General features: G+C 59.4%; 2 protein-coding genes across 16 annotated transcripts in view; one reads left to right on the forward strand and one right to left on the reverse strand.

Moving 5' to 3' along the window:
- Letm1 (leucine zipper and EF-hand containing transmembrane protein 1) overlaps positions 1-6513 on the forward strand; it is a 33023-nt gene extending 26510 nt beyond the window's left edge. Inside the window, exons 11-15 of one of the 2 annotated variants that reach the window (XM_023700185.1) lie at positions 1319-1453; positions 2663-2850; positions 3462-3600; positions 4600-4793; positions 4896-6513. In XM_023700185.1, the coding sequence (XP_023555953.1) occupies positions 1319-1453; positions 2663-2850; positions 3462-3600; positions 4600-4749 (612 nt within the window). In that variant the 3' untranslated portion in view covers positions 4750-4793; positions 4896-6513. Of the gene's footprint in view, positions 1-1318; positions 1454-2662; positions 2851-3461; positions 3601-4599 lie in introns of both variants that reach the window. The other variant, XM_004624621.2, reaches the window with a different exon arrangement.
- Positions 6514-8345: 1832 nt separating this feature from the next.
- On the reverse strand, positions 8346-21184 carry Fgfr3 (fibroblast growth factor receptor 3). 14 transcript variants are annotated; one of them, XM_023700231.1, is made up of 17 exons: positions 20984-21184; positions 16236-16505; positions 16005-16058; positions 14961-15130; positions 14722-14845; positions 14455-14645; positions 12661-12805; positions 12024-12214; positions 11575-11720; positions 11289-11410; positions 11103-11213; positions 10806-10996; positions 10555-10677; positions 10407-10477; positions 10167-10304; positions 9979-10084; positions 8346-9894 (listed from the first exon to the last, which is right to left on the reverse strand). In XM_023700231.1, the coding sequence occupies exons 1-17, from the start codon at positions 21081-21083 to the stop codon at positions 9748-9750; spliced, it is 2400 nt and encodes a 799-aa protein (XP_023555999.1). In that variant the 5' UTR covers positions 21084-21184; the 3' UTR covers positions 8346-9747. The 14 variants fall into 14 exon arrangements, with proteins under 14 accessions (XP_023555999.1, XP_023555998.1, XP_023555990.1 ...); XM_023700230.1 differs by having other exon boundaries at positions 11575-11723; XM_023700222.1 differs by lacking the exon at positions 12661-12805 and adding an exon at positions 13507-13657.
- Between the last annotated feature and the right edge of the window lie 75 nt (positions 21185-21259).

Here is a 21259-nt window from a genome sequence, read left to right on the forward strand (position 1 = left end):
GCCTTAGACCACTGAGCCATCTCACCAGCCCTGTTGAAAACTTTTGCTTCCAGAAATACTTAGGAAAATGAAAATCAGCTTTAGCAGAACAAAGTATATGTAAACCATAAACCAGACAAAGGACTTGTGTCTGGAAGACATACAGAACTCTGACAGCTTCTTAAATGGAAAGAGTATGGTTTTAAAAATGGATAGGTGGGGGCCCGGGAGACGGCTCAGTGGGATAAGCACTTCCCTGGCAAGCGCAAGGGCCTGAGTTCAATCCCCGGTTCCTCAAAAGAAAAAGAAAAGAAAAGAAATTGATAGGTGGTGGCACACGCCTGTAACCCCAGCACCTGAGAGTCTGAGACAGGAGGATCACTGCAAGTTGGAGGCCACCCTCAGCTGCGTAGTGAGGCGCTCGCTGTCTCAGAAAAACAAAACAAGAAATGAGCAGTACTAATTACTGTAAACGTCCTGTTAACCCGTACTGAAACTGTTTCACCGCTATTCTTTTTTTCTCATTAAATGAATAAAAATTAAGAAATGGGCAGAGAATACGTGCGGATGTGAGTGAGGACTTGAGCGCGCCTCACGCCGGTCCCCAGTGGAACGCGCTTCAGAGCCCACGGCGGCGCTGCTGCAGGCTCTCAGGGTGGTTGGGCCTGACAGTCACCCTGCGCTGGGCTGACTGTAGAGTACTTGTCTAATGCATAGGAGGCTCTGGCGCCTCTGCCACAGAAAAGAAGAGCCTCGGGCTCAGACTCCCTCGGGTTGTGCCCTTGCCTTGTACAGGTTCTGGGTCTGGTCCCCAGTGCCACTGGGAAGAAAGGGACTGGTGAGGATGTAGAGGGAGCACTTGGAAAGTTCCCTTAAAGCCCGGGCTGACCAATCTGCTCCCAGTGCTCCCAGCAGCTTGCGTGCTCATTGCTGAGCATAGGGAACCAGGCAGAGCCTGCCGTCCTCTGTAGGGTGGGACCCACCTTGCACGGGCTCGCACTGAATGGATCTGCCAGGAGCCCTTGGCCTGGCTTCTGTAGCCCCAGGCAGCTGAGGTGTGGCTGGCAAATCCCTGTTGCCTGCTCTTGGGATCTGTCCTAGGACTGGGGGGAGTGCGGGTAGGGACAACGTGCGTTCACGGTTCTGGCTGTGGGGTGGGTCCCAGCCCACCTGATGACATGCTTGGACATAGGTGCTCAGTGTGCAGGGCTGCTGGGAAGAGTGGAGGCAGAGTTGGCTCTGTCCCTTGAGACGGTGTCCCCACACAGGCAGAGAGCTGTGAGCTCTCAGGAAAGCAGCTGGTGGTTCCCTTAGGCTCAGTCTTTTTTTTCCTTCCTAGGAGGAAGAAATCACTAAGGAGGAAATTGACGTCCTGAGTGATGCCTGTTCCAAGCTCAAGGAGCAGAAGAAGTCTCTGACCAAGGAGAAGGAGGAGCTCGAGCTGCTCAAGGAGGACGTTCAGGACTACAGCGAGGTGGGTGCGGCCCTGCGGCGGAGGCTGGTGTCCAGCGGGGAATGGCCACCCCGCAGGACGGCGGGTAGCGCTCGTGTCTGCTGTGCAGCACCAGGCTGTGCGCAGAGTGGTGGAGGCGAGCCCATCCAGGGGCTTGCCACCGCCACACAGCCAGCACCCTCTCTACTCTGCGAGTGACCTTGCAGACGGTGGTGTCTGAGCACACGACACCAGTCTGTGGACTCTGGCCCCTGATAGGTGAGGGCTGTTTGTTTATGACTTCCCAAGAGAGCCATCTTACTGGTTGTTGTCTTTGTTATTTTGCTTTATTTGTGGTCCTGGGGATTGAACCCTGGGTCCCATGTATGTATATAAGCCTGTACCACTGAGCCCCCTTTTCCTACCCCCTCAGACACCTGTTTTCTCTTTTTTGTAAATATTCCCAACCCATTGAAAAGAACTATTTTTGTGATTCTGTTGGGCAAGGTAGCAACTTCCAAGAGGGAGAAACATGTTGCTGTCACTAAGCTGCTTGCTGGCAGCCGAGGCAGGCGCTGAGGGGCCTTGCAGCTCTCATTGTCCGTCCCTGTAGTGTTTGTTCCCGGCCAGAGTAGCCTTCATCTGAGAAGAAAGACACTCGGGATCTGTGGGTTCCTCACTTGTTTAGTTCTCAAGTGATTCCATTTTATTTTATTTTTATTTATTTATTTTTTTTTTTGCGGAACCAGGGATTGAACTCAGGCCCTTGCACTTGCCAGACAAGTGCTTATTCTACTGAGCCATCTCCCCAGCCCCAAAAGTGATTCCATTTTAGTTGGCAAGATATGTTCCAATTTCTGTGTTAGAAAAGCAGCAGCAGGACTGGGGAGACGGCTCAGTGGAATAAGTGCTTCCCTGGCAAGCGCAAGGGCCTGAGTTCAATGCCCAGTTCCACAAAAATAAAAAATAAAAAATTTTTTAAAAAACAGCATTTGAGTTCACAATAGTAAGAGCAAAATCGTAGACTAAAAATAAGATTTTGCAACTTTCTGTGCTTGGAATTAATGGCTTCGTGTTTTGTTTTGTTCTGTGGTGCTGAAGACGGAACCCAGGGCCTCATGGAAGCTAGGCAAGGCTTTTGCCACTGAGCTACATCTCTGCCCAAGCCTGTTGAAACAGTTTTTCAAATTAATGTAGGACTCTCCCCTACTCAAGACAGACTTTCTTAGCAACTGTGAACACTTTCACTAGGACTTGCAAGAGATCAAGAAGGAACTTTCCAAGACTGGGGAGGAGAAGCTCGTAGAGGAATCAAAAGCCAGCAAGAGGCTGACAAAGCGGGTGCAGCAGATGATTGGCCAGATTGACGGGCTCATTGCGCAGCTTGAGGCGGGCCAGCAGGCTGGCAGACTGGGCCTGACCGGGGCCTCACCTGCAGGGTGAGTGCACAGCCAGGGTCTGGGCTCACACTTCCCTGACTCCCAAGTGCATGGTGAGGCGTCTGGGCCTCATGCCCCCGCCAGGTCCAGCCAGAGTCACGGAGCCACCCTGCTTCTGGTTTCCTTTGCTTCCCACCAGGGACCGTTCCCAGCCCTTCCCCCCACCCACTCTTCCTTGCCCCCTCCACTTCCCCTCTGGCTGAGCTCTTTCAGCTCTGATTTCCTCCTGCTCTCACCAGCCTTTTGCCTGTTCCTGCTCTCCGCTGTGGCCCACGCAGGGTGTGTGCCATCTCGGTGGGTTGTGTCCCAGCTTGCTGCCAGAGGTTGCTGCCTCTGAGGGAGAAAGCCTGCTGGGCAGAGAGAGTGACAGCTCCAGGCAGACATCTGGCACCAGGCCCTGCCCCCTGCCCCTACCCAGGCCGTGCACTTGGGGGACACATGCATGCAAAGACCTCTATTCCCGTGGTGTCCACATTGCACACCCAAAGTTCAGGGCTGGGGACCTGTAGTAGGGGTCTGAAGACCGCCAAGTTCATGTGGCCACCAGGGTCAGGTGACCGACAGGAGTTATAGGTGTTGTGTGGAGGCCCACATGCAGACTGTGCCCCCAGGGAGAACGTCATCAGTGTCACGGAGCTCATCAGTGCCATGAAACAAATCAAGCACATTCCAGAAAACAAGCTGGTCAGCTTGGCCTCCGCACTGGATGAAAATAAGGACGGCAAGATCAATATCGATGACCTTGTCAAGGTGGGTCACGGAGGCCTGAGTTGGCTGTGCGGTCCTCCTGCTCTCCGGGAGCCTCGTAGCCTGTGGGTAGCTTTGCGCATTCTCCAGGCCTATGCTGTCCTCCACAGCCATGCAGGAAGAGAGAAGTGGTGAGCATAGAAATGTGCTGGTGTGGCAGCAAGCCCACTTGTTTTTCTCTCTGCTCCCTGGACTGTCTTGGCCTCGAGGTCCTGGGGTCACACTGTGGCCAGTATCCCCGCACACTTTCACACATGCCCAGAACACTGGAGGGCATCCTCTGGTGCAGGTTCCTGCCACTACCTGAGCTCCCGGCCTGGCAGCCTGAGCAGAGGGGAGGTGATAACAGCCATTCCCCAGCTCACCCTACATCCTTTGTTGCTCAGGGACCCTTGTGATGTGCAGTTGGGTACAAGGTGGAGTCAGTCCCACCTGCCAGGGCTCCACCTGAGGCCTGAGAAGTGACAGGTGGGGCCAGGCTCACATGTGTAGCTCCTGGGGTTAAGGCTGGCTCCTGAGGCCTAGACAGGACGCAGCCTGCCTTTGGCACCTGGACCCAAGCTGCAGCTCACCAGCAAGCAGCCTTCCTGAACCATTTACACTTCTGACAGGAAACTGTCCCTGGGACTACAGTGGTGACCTGGCCAGTTAGTGGTGTTCCAGACATGACCATAGATACCAGCCCTGCTTAAAAGCAGGGTGCCGTCAGGCCCATGTCCCTGACACCTTCCTTCACTCCCTTCCCTCCTCTGCCTGGCCCCCACACCCTGCATGAGGCCACATACATAGGTCACCCCTGGCACTCTGGCAGCCCTGCAAGCTGCAGTGGGAACCTGGTTCCAGCAGCCCCTGGGGATGATTGGTACTCCAGGACCAAGGCAGCTGCAGGACGCAGGGACTTCACGGGACTGAGCTGGGCGGCAGTGTTCCCACCTTCCTGGGCTCTAAAGGGACCACAGGCAGTACCATGGGCTGGAGCCTGCTAAGCCCCTTCCTCTACAGGTAATCGAGCTGGTGGACAAAGAAGATGTCCACATCTCCACCAGCCAGGTGGCTGAGATTGTGGCCACATTGGAGAAGGAAGAGAAGGTGGGGGAGAAGGAGAAGGCCAAGGAGAAGGCTGAGAAGGAGGCAGTGGAGGCGAAGAATTAGGGCCTTCCATCCTGCCACACCATCACGGTGGGAATGACACAAGAGTGATTGCTTTGAGGTGATTCTTGTGGCAGTTCTAATATTTGGTCTGGAATAAATCAGAAACTTCCATAACCAAGTAATTTAATTTTCATCATTCCACAAAGACTCAGTCTGGATTCCTAGGAGCCTCCAGGGAACCATGACTGGACTTGCTCTGTGGTGTGGTGCCGACTGGCCTGGAGGTACCTCACTGGACCAGGCAAGGCCAGGCAGGAGGGCCGCTCGCTGTGCACCCACGTCTGGGAAGAAGCACGGATGTGCAGAGCCCAGCACCAGGCGGAGCCAGCCAGATGCGCTGCACTGTGAGGCAACACAGACACAGCCCCTGGGCTCTGAAGATCACTCCAGTTGGGCTTGGACTCTGATTCCCACGTGTCCATGGCAGCGTCTGCCTACACACGATCCCTAAGTCGTATCCATGTACCTATCAAGGCCAACTGTGGCTTCTCCGTGCCTCTCCCTGAGCACACACTGGTGTCTCCTGTGGATCCCGTTGTGTTTACTGGAACTCTTTCTTGATTCACTTTTGATCTACGCCTAATTCATTAACTAACTTTCCTAAGGACAATTTGCCTAACTCGTGAGTAGCATCTAACAGTCAGGGCTGAGTCTCGCAAGCCTGGGTGTGAGGTACTCCACGCTGGATGATGTCACGTGCTGCCTTTCCGTCCAGGCCCCGTCCCCTTCCAGCACCACAGGGCCCTATATGGCTTCTCCCTCTTGACCCACCTGTCTGCAAGGACACATGGGCGTGGTGGGGCCACTCCACATGGCACCCCGATCCTCCAGACAACTGGTTCTTCCCATGTGTCTTGGGCTGTGACCTCCGCACTGGTTCTTAGCCCAGCAACCTTCCACTAGCCTAGGACTTCTGAGTCCACAGTCCCCTGGGCAGCAGCCAGGGCTTTTCTTGCTTGGTGGCAGGCACATGGCCCATGGAACCTCATCGGTCACTAGAGAGTGTCACGTGAGGACTCTGAAGACATGGGAACGCGTCGTGCACGCAGGAAAAACCTTGAAGTCACTTGAAGTTGACCACGGAGGAATGAGGCGATGCACACATAAGGCTGAGTCCCACTTCCGTCCCCATGGAGGGAGCTCTCCAGGCCAGTGACGCCCTGAGCCCTGCCTGCCCTAGCAGTCCGGCCCCAGCCATCCAAGTGCTCTTGCTGCTGAGAACAGGCCTGGGAGTGCTCAGTGTGTCCCCACACAGGGCCAGTCGCCAGGTCCTGCCTGTCACACTTGGTGGCTTGTTTGGGCAGTCAGTGACTCTGGGCCTGCAGTGTTGCCTTGGGTGTCATAAGGCTCGGTGGCACATGGTGAGAGGTTCCAGAAGTTTTAGGGAGTCTTCCCCACAGTTTTACTGTACTGACCCTAATTTATTGCCACTCCCCTGCCTCAGCGTAGTATAAGAAATCTGGTCCACCAGGAGGAGGCGGGTGGCCGCTGAGCTGCCCGTGTTTCACACCGTGCAGGGTGTGCATGCCCTGCCTTCTCAAGCATCGTTAGGAGCTGGGACTCTGGAGCTGCAGCCATGTCCCCTTGTTGCATCCCACCCTCATCCACCCCACACAGGCCCCGTTCACTCAGGGATCTGGGACGTCCTTGTGGAGTGTCAGTCTAAACTTGGTGAACATGGAGGCCTGCGTATGTTTCTAAAAGTGGCCTCCTGTAATCCCAGCACCCGGGAGGCTGAGCAAGAGGATCACTGTGTTTAAGCTCAGCCTTGGCTACATAGTTCAAGGCCAGCCTGAACTGCATAGCGAGACCGTCTTAAAAAACTTAAAAAAAAAGCTTCCTGAGGTAGCTGTCACCAGGGTCCTGGGGACCAGCAATGGAACAGTGTTCCATTTCCTGGCCTGGCCATGTGTAACACCGTATATAAAAAGTTTTTATGAGAACATCCAATCCATGTTCCTGTAGTGTTTCAAGGTAATAGCTGTGTACCATCAGATTTGGAGACTGTTCAGCATCAGAGTCCTGCTTTTGTGACAGTGCTGTAGACTACAGGATGGGCCTGCCTCTTGCAGGGCTCTGGCCTTGGTCCCAGCCTCCTGACCCAGGGTCTGCACTGAGGCTAAGTGCACGCTAGGTGGCTTGATGTAAGGTGTCGATGCAATAAAGTGCCACTTGATGACTCATCTGCCCCCGGTGGTTTGTCCAGGTCGCTCTTCCTACCCAAGGACTCACAACGCCGCATGTGTCAAGCTCGGGCACTGCCTCCAGATTACATGGCATGGGCCCCAAGCAATGGGCACCACCCTGGGACAGCAGTCTGCTTCTAGCCCATGCCTGACAGGCTAGGCCCCCAGAGGGGGTAAGGCAGAGGGGAGCTCTGGCTGAAGGGGCGTCTCAGCAGGAGGGCAGACAGGCTGCTCAGGGCCCTTGCTCCAGCCCCAGGCTGGGTCACAGTAGGCACCAGCCCCATGGAAGCTTCCCATCTCCCCAGGTGCCCTGGGCTGCTCCAGGGTCCCAGCTTGGGCCACAGCAGAGCCAACACAAAGGGTACTACATACTGCCACAGTAGAAACATTCACTCCAGTGCCCACTACCCTTTTGATGTGTAACAGGGCCAGAAGTGTGGCAGCTCTGGGTAGCTTGCTGGGGGTGAGGGGCCAGGGCCTGGGGCCCCAGATGGAGGCCAGTCTGCAGTGCTGCTGGTAGTAGCTCTCATCCCAGCCACTGCTAACCACGGGAGCCTTTCTCAGCAGCAGCCAGTGGAGGCCACACAGCCCCCAGGGTTTCCTGGCTGAATCAGAGCCCTAAGGACAAGCTCTGGGGTGTGGGTACCTGCCCCGGATGCCACTACGGCCCAGACAGCCAGGCCCTTTGGAGGCACCAAGTGCCTTGGGGGCACAGCCTGGAGAGGGCTCTGGGCGCAGCTCAGCTTTACAACACTAGGGGGCACCTGTCCTCTTGGCTGGCCTGCTCTGCCTCCACAGGCCTCCCTGTGCGTCACTGTCACTGGGCATCCATCCACATGGCCGGGATAGTCTCTGGGAAGCACTTGGCCTGAGGGCCCTGGTCACTCAATCTGAGGCCCATCTCCCTTCCGAGGAGTGGAGGTTTCCACTACTGCATCGAACCAAGTCCCTAGTCCCCCAGGCCTGACCTCCCTGCCTGGGGCCCCACTACCAGGTCTCTGGCTGGGGACTGGAATAGTGTCCCTTATATAGATGCTGCTTGAACCAAGTGGTCCCAGGAACTGGGTGACATCAGCATCTGCCGTCTCCTAGAAGGCAGGACCACAGCGGAATTCACTCAGCTCCAAATGTCCCCAGCTAGCCTTGGTCACCTGCTTCCCCAGAAGGCTCCTGGACCTGCTCTTCAGGGAGAGGAACCAGAGGCAGGAAACAGGCATGACTAGGACAGCCAGCTGGGGCAAAGGGTCCCTAGGACGTAAGCGCCCCACCTAGGGAAAGCAGCTGCTCTTCCCCTGCTGCTGGCAGGGACCCCCACACACACACCAGGGGGCCAACAACCTGTCCACAACAGCAGGACATGGACAAGACAGGGACCTGCCAACGCAGGGTACAGGCACGGGCACAAGCAGGGCTGGAACAAGTCATCTCTTTATTCTTGGAAAGGACATCTGGGTCACAAAGTCACGCTGGCTGGTGTGGGTCAACACCACTGGCCACCATGGCTGGGCCCTGAGGAGAGGTCTGAGTGGCCACCCTGGCCTTGCTGGCTGGCCAGCAGCTGACGGACAGGCAAGACTTAGCCACCCAGCGTGGGCCCAAGAACAGTACAAAAAGGGGATAAAAGCGAATTCACGGCTTTCTCTCCCAAGTTTTGAAAGGTAGCAGTCTGGGCTATAAAAGTCTAGAAGCATTGTGTAAAAAGTGTTAAGTCTACAGCAAATACATCTTGTAAAAACTCAATAAATTATATATATATAGATAAGATATAAACTTGTAACATCTAATAACATCTGAACCTGCACACAGCGCCGGCCCTCCCCCAGAGTACACAGCAATTAGAAGAATCTATGAAAATGCCAGCTTGCTCTGAAGTCCAAAGAAATAAATCTAAAGAAAGGTCCTCTACAAATCTAATTCCCTTGCAATAGGCCAAAGGAAATCAAATGCTTGCTGGACCACCTCCAGCACACAGCCTGTGAGGCGGCTTGCAGCTAGATGTGCATTCTCACAAGCCCTCTGCACGCAGCATGAACGTCAGCTGTTAATAAGTTACAATTTAAATCTCTGCTGTGTGGCCGGCTAAACATTACCCACGTGGGGAGACTAGGGTTTCGGGAGTTGATAAATAGCTTTACAAATATACAATCCAGGTACAATTTTTAAAACAAAACTGCGATGCCAGAAAAGCCCCTTTGCCCCTCCACTTGCTTGCATGGGGGTCTCCCCACCCAGCCCACTGCCATCTCCCCCACATAGAGACTCTTATATATATGTATACATACCATATGCACAGCATCTATTTATAGAAATGTACACTTGTTTCTGGAATAAACCTTTCAGACAGAAGGAAAAGGCTTCCACCTTCAGGTACCCGTAATTTCAGTCTGAGGGGAGGGTGGGCAGCAGGGAAACCTGGAAGTAGGGAGCTGTCGCCGCCCCCAGGTGCAAGGTGCCACGCGGATGCAGGGCTCACCACAAGGGGCTACCCTGTGGGCTCAGCTTGCGGACGGGGGGTTGCAGCCCACTCCGAGATTCTCCTTGGAGTTGGCCCCTTTACATTCTATATTTGTGCCCCAGAATAACGCCCCTCGGCTCTTGGCACCAGCCACTCAGAAGGGCGTTATACAGCAGCACAGGTGTCCTGGGACTGCGCGTGCACGCGGGAGACCTCCCTCACACACAGAGATGTGCAGCCCCCATGCGTACGCCCATCTGCACAGGCTCAGGCCCAGGCCACGGCACCCCAGTGGCAGCAGGGTGGGCCGGGTTTCGTGCTCACATTGACGGGTTCGGCCTGCAGGGCCGTGGCCTTTCACGTCCGAGGGCCCCCACTGCCAGGCGGGGCCGAGGACAGTAGGTCATGTGTGAACACAGAATCGTCCCCAGAAGAGCTGGAGCTAGGTGTGTCCTGGCCCCCAGGAGAGTACTGCTCGAAAGGCACCGACAGGTCCAGGTACTCCTGCGGGCAGGGGGTAAGGCCTATTCAGCATACACCTGCTGTGAGGAACCCTCCTGCTGGGCATATGGGGGGACAAAAACTCACGTCAGTGGATGTCACAGTGAGGATACGGTCCAGGTCCTCCACCAGCTGCTTAAAGGTGGGCCTCTGTGAGGGCACTGCATGCCAGCACTCACGCATGATCATGTACCTGCAGCCAGGGTCAGGAGAGTTGGCCTGGCACCAGCCTACCCATCCCAGAGCCTGGCTGCCACAGGGGATGCCGCACTTACAAGTCCTGCGTGCAGTTGGCTGGCTTGTCCATGCGGTGGCCCTCCTTGAGTAGTTTGAAAAGCTCCTCCACGGGGATGCCAGGATACGGGGAGCCCCCCAGGGTGAAGATCTCCCAGAGCAGGACCCCAAAGGACCAGCTGCAGGAATGGGCCAGGTCAGGGCCCTGCACACCCTGGGCCTGCCCTGCATACCCCACTCAGGCAGCTCACCCCTCCCATGACCCACCCCGCATTCCTTACACGTCACTCTGGTGGGTATAGACGCGGTCAAAGAGGGCCTCGGGTGCCATCCACTTCACAGGCAGCCGGCCCTGGGAAAAGGGCAGGGGTCAGCTACCAGGAGTCCCTGCAGTGGCCACCTCATCCAGGGATGAAGGATGAAACTCACATTGGTGGTCTTCTTGTAGTAGTCCAGATTGTGCACGTCGCGGGCCAGGCCAAAGTCCGCAATCTTCATCACATTGTCTTCAGTCACCAGCACGTTTCGGGCAGCCAGGTCCCTGTGGATGCACTGGAGGCGGGTGGGGATGGTGGGGCTGAGTGACCCCTGGGGCCCCTCCACCCACTCCGGGACCGCCCCTGCCCAGCAGCTCGGACTACACCTCAGCTGAACGCCTGGGCCTCAGCTGTGCCACTCACCTTCTGGGAGGCCAAGTACTCCATGCCCCGGGCCACCTGGTAGGCACAGGACACCAGGTCCTTGAAAGTGAGCTGTTCCTCAGGCAGCTTGCAGGTGTCAAAGGAGTAGTCCAGACCTGGGGGGCGCCGCGCCCGCAGGTACTCCCGCAGGTTGCCTTTGGCAGCATACTCCACTAGCACGTACAGGGGCCCTGCAGGCATGGGGCGCGGGCACCTCAGGGGGCTGCCCCACCCCCCTGCTGCCTGCAGCCCATTCCAGCTGCCCACCTCCCTGGCCCACTGCCCTACAGAACGCACCGCCCTGCGTGCATGCTCCCAACAGGTTGATGATGTTCTTGTGCTTGCCGATCATCTTCATCATCTCCATCTCTGACACCAGGTCCGAAAGGTCCTTGTCAGTGGCATCATCTGTGCCCGAGAGGCAGAGATGTCAGGCAGTGGTGCCCACAGCCCCTCAAGGCCCCTCACCACCTCCCCGCTCACCTTTCAACATCTTCACGGCCACAGTGACCGGCTTGGCAGCACGGTCCTTGTCGATGCCGATGGCCTCCGCCATGACCACCTGGCCGAAGCAGCCCTCCCCGAGAGGCTTGCCCAGTGTCAGCCTGCCAGGAAAGGCCAAGGCAATGAAGGCAGGTGCACCAGCCCAGCCTAGCCTTCCTCCAGATGGGCTCTCTGCCCCACCCCTGCCACTCCTGCCTGAGTCCAGACCACCCTCTGCCTACACTATCCCAGTACCCAGCAGAACTGCACCCTGACACTCACTGACCGAGACCGAGACAGCTCCCACTTGGGGTCGGCTGGCAGTTCAAGCTCAGACACGTTGGCCAGCGTGGGGCCCTCTCCTGAGGACAGCCGGGCGACGCGAACCAGCGGTGTGTTGGAGTTCATGGATGAGTTGGACTCCAAGGACACCTGCTTGGGTCGGCAGGGGCAGGTTGGTGCCATGTGGCAGAGGCCAGGGATGGGGGAGTTGGGGTGTGGCTGGCTGGGTCCTGCTCACACAAGGCAGCAGGCTGGGTTCACACAGCTGCTGAGCTTCCTTGGAACAGTGAGAAAGGCATTCTAAAAACAGGGAACCTTAGGTCCTCTGTGAGACCAGTGAGGATGGAGTGTGAGCCCACTGGACTGGAAAAACAGCCCCAGCCTCAGGCAGTGAAGACCAGGATATATGTGGGCAGACAGGCGGCTAGAAACCTGGTATCTACTTTCTGTTACCTGTCGCTTGAGCGGGAAACGGGAGACTTTGTGCACGGTGGGGGAGCCCAGGCCCTTCTTGGGGGGATTGCGCAAGCGGCACAGCGTCACCGCTGCCACCACCACGATGAAGAGGAAGAAGCCCACCCCGTAGCTGAAGATGCCTGCATACACATTGCCAGCTGTGTCCACCTCCGCCAGCTCCTCCTCTGCTGCAAAGACAAGGGTGTTGGGGCCCAGCCTGGTCTCCCGGGGGCCACTAGAGGCCAGAGCCACGGGCACCAGCAGGGTCAGGCAAGGGGTGCCAGCCTGGGGCTCAGAGCTAGGGGGACCCAGGCCTCTGCGCTTTGTCACCTGGTGCTATAGTCAAAACATGTCAGTCAGGAAGGGCAGACCCAGCAAAGGAGCCCAGCAGAGCCAGCAGGACCCAAACCACCACCCGGGCAACCCGGGAGACGCTAAAGCCACAATGCAGGGCCCACACCCCGGCTGCGGGGTCTGGGGGGACCCTGGGACCAAGATGGGGCCAGGTCGAGTTCCCATGCTGGGCATAAGGCCCACGGCCCCAAGCTATGCTAGCCCAGCCCTGGAGGCTGTGGCGTGTCCCGAGCCAGCACCCAGAAGACAGGTGCAGAGCAAGCAGCAGCAGAGCCGGTACCTGGCAGCACCACCAGCCACGCAGAGTGATGGGAAAACCCGATAGAATTGCCCGCCAGACAGGTGTACTCCCCCGCGTCCTCAAAGCTGACATTGCGCAAGGACAGAATCTCTAGCTCCTTGTCGGTGGTGTTAGCGCCTGCCGTCTACAAAGAGAGAACAGAGCGCGATAGGCGAGCGCCAGCACCTCCCCTCCGGCACCATGGCCCAGGCCATGTGGCCACGATCCAGCCAGGCTGCAAAGAAAACGCCGCCACCACCGCCTCGGCCACCGCCACAGTCCTGCCACGGCCACGGCGGCCCAGGCCTCTGCCTTGAGCATGGGCAGAGCCCGAAGCCAGTCCCTCCACCGGCGAGTCCTCTGTCCCAGATGAGCGTCAGGCAGGCGCGGGAAGGAGCATAGGGCCAATCAGGGACAGCATGCACAGCTAGTGCAAGGAAGGGAGAGCACAGAGGGGGACAGGTGACAGACAGACACTAGTAGGCAATGAGGAAGTACCCGGGCCAGCAGCCAGAGAGAGGCAGCAGGCAGCAGGCAGCAGGCAGCAGGCAGGCAGGCAGGCCAGCAGGCATTCAGAGTATAGGGTACAGCCCAAATGGGCTGGGGGACCTTCTGGGGGGCACATGGCAGGGCAGGCAGGGCCAGGGCAGGCCTGGGGGGCTCAAAGCAGGTCATCATAGTGGCAGTCAGTGCCATCTACACAGCAGCAGAGTGGCTACCGGCAGAGGAAGCCACAGGGTGGGTGCGAGCAGGACAAGGGCGTGCAAGAGCGTGCAGGCAGGCACACGGCCGGGGTGTCGGAGCTGGAGCTCGGCGTGCCAGGCAGGCGTGGGACAGAGTCGTTACCTGCTCGGGGCCCGTGAACACGCAGCCAAAAGGCCTTCTCAGCCACGCCTATGAAATTGGTGGCTCTACAGAGGTACTCGCCCCCGTCCCGCTCCGACACATTGGCCAGGCGGAGGCGCGCGTCTGCCTCCACATTCTCACTGATCCAGGACTGCGGGGACAAGAGACCCTGCTCAGGCGTGCCCCGAGGCAGCCTGGGTTGGGCGCAAGGCAGGAGGCGATGGGACTAGAGGAGGACCCCAAGAGGGGCCGGAAGGCTCCCGAGGCAGTGGCACAGAGGCACCCCTTGGCGATGTGCTATGTATGATGTCTCCTGGGATGCACCCTCCCATGTCCCACCTGAACCAGAACCCAGACCTGGCTTCAGCCCCTGCCTGCCACCAGGGGTCTCACGAGCACCCATAGAGGCCCTGTGACAGGCCCCTTGGCCTCTCCCAGCCAGTGCTGGACTCTGCCATGGCCCAGGGCGCCTGCTCCCCACCCCTACTAGACCGCCTTGTCTTAGAACAGATGTTTCTCTTTGGGTTTCCATGTCGCAAGCATCCCAGCTCCGGTGGCTCCCACCCCTGCAGCTATGAGAACAAACCTAAGGACAGGGGCAGCTGGCAGGGCGGCACACCAGCCCCACACTACTCATACTGAGGACATGGCCACTCTGCCAGCCCTGGAGCTGCAGCCCAGAACTGAGGTCCATGGACTCCAAGAAGGCAAGCATGACCCCCGCCCAGACCCCCTCCCTGGCACAGGCAGGGCCCACTCAGAGAAGCCCATGGGCCTATCCCTGGGCCAGGATCCAAGTAGGGGCTTCATCCAGAGCACGGGTGAGGGAGTAGGTCCCAGGCTCAGCGTCCGGAGCACCCAACTCAGCCCCTCCCAGAGAGTGGTGACAACCGGCTCAACCTACTATCCCAGAGTGGGCCCCTGCCCACAGCCAGCCCTGGTGCCCACCTTGAGCACTGTGACGTAGGGTGTGCCATCAGGGCCCACCTTGCTGCCGTTCACCTCCACGTGCTTTAGCCACTGGATGTGCGGCTGGGCATCACTGTACACCTTGCAGTGGAATTCCACGTCGCTTCCCAGCACAGCCGTCTGGTTGGCTGGCAGCCCTGCCTGCAGGATGGGCCGGTGTGGAGAGCGCTCTGTGAGTACAGGATAGGGAGGGTGGTCAGCGGGACACCTGACAGCAGGTCCTGCCCTCACAGGGCTGGCGCTCACCCAGCACATCCAGTGTGTATGTCTGCCGGATGCTGCCAAACTTGTTCTCCACCACGCAGGTATAGTTGCCGCGGTCAGAGGGCACCACGCTCTCCATGACCAGGCTCCACTGCTGGTGCCGCAGCTGCAGGAGGTGGGCGGGAGGTGAGATGCAGGCCCTGTCCCCGCAGCTAAGGCCCCACCCGCCAGGCCCCAGTGCAGGCCCGCGGCCAAGCTCCCTCCAGCGCCTCCACGCTTGCCTTGATGCCCCCGATGCGATGCTCCCCACGGAATTCCTTGCCATTCTTCAGCCAGGAGATGGAGGGCGTGGGGCTGCCAGCAGCCGGGCAGCGGAACCGCACAGTGTTGGCGGCTGGCACAGCCAGCAGCTTCTTGTCCATCCGCTCGGGCCGAGTCCAGTACGGGGCCCCTGCTGGCAGTGTTACAGTGAGGACCGGGACCCCCACACTTGTGGGGAGACCAGTCTGCTTTGGGCAGCTGCTCTGACTGCAGCCTCGGGCCGGGCTTTAGGCTTTCTGGGACCCGCATCACCTAGTGGAGTCTACAGGTCCTTCAGAGACCCTCAGCCACCCCTGCAGAGCCCCAACACAGCTTCTCCTCATCCTGGTTCCCAGGGCTGCCCCTACACCCACCCTTGCCCCTACTGGGTTTTGTCCCCTCTCTGGGCTAGGGACTGCTGCCTGCCTGGCTCTCCACAGCAGTCTGCACTGCCACCCACCCTGGGACGCATGTCTCATGGAGAAGAGTGAGGCCCAAGGAGGGGCAGTGAGGACAGAAGGCAGGGAGGGGCCTCCTGGGTTGGGCAGAGATGCCCGGTGACAGCAAGCCCAGCGGGGCTCAGGGTCCTTGGCCCAGGCTACTTGGCTGTCACCCTCCTTTGCACACATGTGTCACTCAGCTCTTCACATGGGGCTCCAAAACCAGAAAGCGCTAGCCCCTGCATAGTGGGCAGAGTTCTCCTGCCACCATCCCTGCCTTACCCGGGCACTGTCACCCAGGGAAACCCTGCCAGAGGCCCTTTCACAGTGCGTACTCAGCCCTGCCCAAGCCAGCCAGCAGAGTGCTCTGCCCTAATGTACTCACACCAAGGACAGCCTGAGCCCCACTCCCCATCTATAGCATGGCTGCTGGCTGCTCAGGGCCAGCATCCAAAGGGATGCCCTCCTCACCTGCCTGTTTCTCCCTGTGACCTGAGGTCTCCCCCAGAGTCCATGTCCTACCTGGCAGCAGAAGGAAGTGGTCCCCACCACCCCACCAGCCCCAGCTGTGGAACCTGGTCTCACCTGTGTCTTCAGCCACATCCTCTCCGTCCTCATCATCTCCTGAGGAGGGGGCATCTGCCAAAGGGAAAGGTGTATGTGGGCACTGGGCCTGTGACTCCCAGGTGCCCACTGCTCCTCAGCTGCCAGGATCTGCCCAGGGGGACCCAGGTGCCCCTCATACTCCCTCCTTCAGACCCTCCTGCCCCAGGCCACACTGGACGCCAAGCCTAGCACAACTCCACAGGCACGCACCTGTCACACGTACACCGAAGCGGCACAGGACACGCTGTGTGAGCTGCTGCCGGCAGCTATAGGCCCCGGCATCTTCATGGGAGGCATTCAGTACCTGCAGCTGCTGGGGCCCCACCAGGATACGGTCTGAGGACACCAGCCCCTCACCATCCTTGACCCAGACGGTGGGGCCCACAGGGCCACCTCCAGGCGGGTAGCAGCTCAGCTCCACAGTGTCCCCACTGCCAAAGACCACCTGCACCTGCTGGCCGGGTTCCGGCCCCATGGCCTCTGCAGGAGAAAGGGACGACAGTGAAATGCCACCCAAAGCAGGTGAGCTGGGACACAGCACCCCGCTTTGCAGACCTGCAGGTGGAGGCTGCAGCAAGTCCTGAGTGAGGAAGGGTCAGCAGCCTGGAGTCCTGCCAGCCCAAACATTCAAATGGGTGTGCAAACAGCATCTATACCGTCAGCTCTACCAGCCAGTCTGCCCCAAGGACTTGACTCTGCCTCAAAGACTTGCACACCAATATGCCACTCAGACACACACTCAGAAGCAGGGCCACATCCCCAGCAAAACACACAGAGAAGGCCTCAGCAAGTCTTATCCTATCTGTCACCAGTTGGTAATGTGAAATCCACTCATGGGCATCACAGGCACACACCAGACAGTCTCCACTTGCTGTATTAAAGCTCCCCAGAGAAGGGATGTTCAGAAGTGTGTCTCTCCAGCACCCCAACTCTCATCTTGGCAACAAGAGCAGCAGAGGGGGAAGCTGGGCAACAGGACATGCCTTCAAGAGTGGCAAGAAAGCCAGGCTCAGGCTGCCAGCAGGCAAAGGCAGCCAAGAGTGGGCCAGGGGCTCTGGTTAGGGTACATCTGTGCCACACAGTCATTGGGACCCAGTCTGAGCCCTGGGACTCAGACCAAGGGTGAGAAGCCCACAGGAGGACCCCAAGTGGTTGGTGGTAGACTCCTTCCTGTTCACCCATCTGTGACAGTGACCCAAGCTGAGGACACTGCAGGCACTAGGCAAGAGGGGCAAAGCTGAGCCAAGGTGGTAAGGAGTTGGGGTGCAAGCTCATTCCCAAGGTAGGCCTAAGTCTGTCCTCTGCCCTGGGCTCCCCAGCTTCCAAGAGGCCCAAAGTCTGAGACCCAGGGACACCACCCACAAGGATGGATGATCGTCCCCTGAGCTTCCCTGCCAAGGCCAGAAGTTGCTGGCTATGGGGGCAGCCAGGCTGGGGCTCAGGACAGGGTGTGTGGCCCTGCTGGGCAGACCATGCCCAGGCCCAGTAGGCTGTCTGCGCCATCGCTTGTCATTCTACAGACGCATGGCCTAGATTCGGGCCCCAGCTGCCCAATCTGGCCACACCATTCCCTGGTTCGCCAGCCAAGCCCAACGCTGCCATCCCACATTGAGCCAGCCCCCAGGCCCAGTACACCCCAGAGAAGGGATGTTCCGCCAGCCACAGGGACCCAGTTGTCCCCCACAAGTATCCATGGTAGCCTGTGTCCCACAGGGACTCCTAGCTCAGGGCCAGCCCTTGGGTGGCCCCACAATTGGAGGGCTCCTGGCCTGACCTCCAGCTCTCCAGGCCTGGCAGCCCTGTCCTGTGGGGACCACCCAGGGCTGGGCGCTGCCTGAGGCCCCCCAGAAGGCAAGAACAAGCTGGTTGCAGTAGCCTCAACCCCAGGCCCTGGCCCAAAGGCAATAGCTGGCTGGTTCCGGTTTGGTCAGGCAAGGCCAGCAGGTCAAGCCATAAGAACAAGAATTTGCTTCAACCTGGTCCAACAAGGGATTGTAGGGGACCAGAGGGCAGCCCCCAGGCCAGCTCCGCCCATGCCCGTTAGTGTAGGGTGGGGAAGGGAAAGGGCTCTCAGCTGATGGCTGATCCCATGACCTGGCCACCTCCCCACCCACCAGGTGTCAGGAGCAAGGGGACACCTGGACTTTGGGCAGCCTTGGGCGGCCGCTACCTGCAACCAAGGCCCTAGAGAAAGCGCTGCAGGAGCCGGGAAAATAGGGCCCTTGGACGCCAAGGACAAGACAATGTTGGGCAGGCTTGGTAGGGAGGCCTGCAAAGTCCCCCAAGCTCCCCAACCACAAGTGCACACAGGCCCATCCCAAGGGGCTCCTTCTTCGTCCATAAAAGGAGCAGTATGCACCCGCACAAAACTGGTCCTGCTGTGTGAGTGAGTCCCTCGGCACCTTCTCTGACAGGTGCCTCATGTGGTGCGGAGCCATCAGGAAAGCCCACTGCTGTGGCCCACGTGACCCTGGGTCCTGGTTTCCTGCACTGTGGTGCAATGTAGAGATCCCACTCCTGAGGGAACAGAGTCTACTTTACCCAGTGAGGTGGTCAGCCTGTGTGGCAGGTGAGGAAAGAGGTGTGAGGGACACTTCTACCGAGGATCTCTGGTCAGAGGCTCAGGTGGCCAAGACAGCCTGCTAGGAGGTCCATGTCCCTGCCTTGGCAACACTGCTGGCAGTTCTGTTACCACTGCAGCGGGGGGCCCAGGGCCCCTGACAGAACAAGCGTCAAATGCAAACTGGTTCCTGAAGCCAACTACCCAAAGGACTCTGGGTTTGGAGCCAGACAAGAGCCAGGGTCAGGGAACAAAGCGTTCTGGTTTTGCACACGAAGCTCTCTGCGGCTGGGGCAGAGGAGTTGCCAGGTATACAACTGAAACAGCACAGGAGAAAGCAATGCTCCCAAGGGACCCTGCAGCTGATCCTTAGGGTCTGGTCTCCAGCTTCCTCACCTTTATCCCACCCAGGGACATTCCGGAACAGTTTCATAACAATCAGAAAAAAGAAAAGGGGATCTGGAGACAGGGAGGGCTAATGAGGGCTTACTGGGATTATCCAGTCTAATCCTCCAAACAACCCTGCCATTATCAGTCTTAAGGGACAGGTGAGCAAACTGAGGTTCCAGGACACCCTAAACTCTGGGCGAGCAGCTGGCAGCCCACAGCACTGGAAATCCCAACAACTGCTCCTCACAAACCCCCAAGGAAGTCAGCCCATTCACTTGTAAATCACCCCGTGGGGAACCTGCCCATCCTGGGCCACCCCCAAACAGGCCTGAGGAGGGATCTGGTCACCGCCGGAGACCTCAAACCCCTCACTCTTTTCGAGGCTCAACGTTAAGAAGGGGCGCCTGGGGCTAGTTCCAACCCCGAGTGAGACCTGAGGCGTTGCGGAGTGGCCTTGAGCTCGGGGTTAGGCTTCCAGGCTGGGAGGATCAGCCCGGGTTAATAAACCACCCAGAGAGAGCAAGGCTCAAAGTCCAGCCCTGCCCTGGAAGGGGTGGGGGCAGCCCTGGCCCTGCATCCCCCGGAGCCGTCCCCGAGCCCACTTCAAGCTTCCCCGCGCCCCCCACCGAGAACGTGGCGCTGGGTGTGGACAGGGAGAGGAGGCTATCACCTAGACCTGGCCTGAGTGGGGAGCAAGCCCTCCCCGCTGCCCTTGACCCTTGCCAGCTCCTGCTCGCTTGATAATTTATGTTTCTGGGGAAAGCGCCAGCTAGAACCTCTGTAAATTTCACGAGGTCTTTGTATTTTTACTGCCCGGCCCATCTCGTTAAGGAACCGGATTAAGTTTATTGACCTATCAACTGCCTACCTGTTTCACCGGCTCCAGAGCAGGGGCGGGGGTCATTAAGGTCCCGGCACGCAGGGAGCGGGAAGCCTGCGCGCGCCCGTGCGTCCCGGTTCGGCTGGCCGACGCTGGGCTAGGAGTCCGGAGGGGGCCGGCGCCCGCCCGCCGGGGTCAGGCCGCTGACACCGCAGGAGTAATATCTTTATCCGAATGCGCATGCTAATGTGCCCCCTCCCCCGCCCTTTCGGCGCTCTGGAAGCGCGGCCGTGCGAGCAAGCGCTAAAAGCGCGCGCTGACCTCCCGACGGCCTCTGTCACGCAGCTGAATGACACGCGCATTCAAGCGCCGGGCCCATTTTCATTCATAAAAAAATGACATTGTTCCGGAGGCCGCAGAGCTGCCGGGGAGAGGGGCGCGGGCCGGGGCGGGGCGCCGCCATCTGCCTGTCCGCCGCGCGCACTTCCCTGCGCCGCGCCATCAATGCGCGGTTTGTGGCCGCCGCCGGGTACAAAGGAGCGGCTGTTCGGCCCCCGCCCGGGTGGGGCTGCCTCACCGGGCCGGGCCTCCCTCCTCGTGCCAGGCCACCCTTGGCCGGCCCGGCAGACACGCGCTCCCCGCCGCCGGCGGGACCAAGGCGCACGCACCGCGACGCCCCTCAGCGGAGACCGCAGCATCCCGTCTGCGACCCGCGACCGCCCGGAGCCCGATTCGCTGTGCGCTCCGGGGAACCCCGGCTCCGCCACCGACAGAGTGAGGTAGGAGGTGACCTGGCGGCTGTCACCTGGCCAGGCTGCCAAAGGAGGGCAGGGCAAGGCTGGGCTTCGGCTGACGCACTCCTACCCACCCTGCAAAGTCTGGCCACTCGCTCGGGCTCACGCTGGCCAGAAACCGGCCCAAGAAGCGGGGAACCAACAATGGGAACTTTCCGTCCGCGCAGAACCGAGGGACAATGGACATCGTGAAAAGTCAGCTGGGAGCCGGGGACCGGAGACCGGACTGGGCACGCCGCCACCGTGCACGCGGGGGTGATGGCCCCGAGGCTACAAACACTGCCGCGTCGGCGCGGGCCACGACCCCTGGGAGGAGACAGCGGAGCCCGGATAGTGCCCGGCGCCCGGACTCTACGGCCCTCGCTCCCCGCCCCGCCCGCCGCGCTCTCCTTACCTGCGGCCCCGCGCCCTACGCGAGGCTCCGCGTCGCCAACATTCGCGGCCACGATGGCCACCGCCACGCACAGCGCGAGGACGTGGGCCGGGGCGCCCATGGCGAGGGCGGCGCTCAGGCGGGCATCGTGCCCTCGCCTCCGGCACGAGGAGGGCGCTGCTGCGGGTCTGCAGGAGGGGAGCGCGTCACCGGCCGGCCCAGCCCCAGCACGTCCCCACCCAGGGCTCCCGGGCCGCCTGGCGCCACGCCCCCCGCCTTCCCTCCGCGGCCGCAGCG

The sequence above is a fragment of the Octodon degus genome, unplaced genomic scaffold (genome assembly GCF_000260255.1).
Source record: "Octodon degus isolate 3935 unplaced genomic scaffold, OctDeg1.0 scaffold00006, whole genome shotgun sequence".
NCBI lineage: Eukaryota > Metazoa > Chordata > Mammalia > Rodentia > Octodontidae > Octodon > Octodon degus.

Excerpts from the sequence above, each read along its gene's own strand:
- Fgfr3 (XM_023700193.1), bottom strand. The coding sequence starts at position 21,083 with ATGGGCGCCCCGGCCCACGTCCTCGCGCTGTGCGTGGCGGTGGCCATC. Across the intron at positions 11,214-11,288 it reads GGCCGTGAAGATGTTGAAAG|ATGATGCCACTGACAAGGAC; the intron begins GTGAGCGGGGAG and ends TCTCGGGCACAG. Across the intron at positions 10,678-10,805 it reads AGTACTTGGCCTCCCAGAAG|TGCATCCACAGGGACCTGGC; the intron begins GTGAGTGGCACA and ends ACCCGCCTCCAG.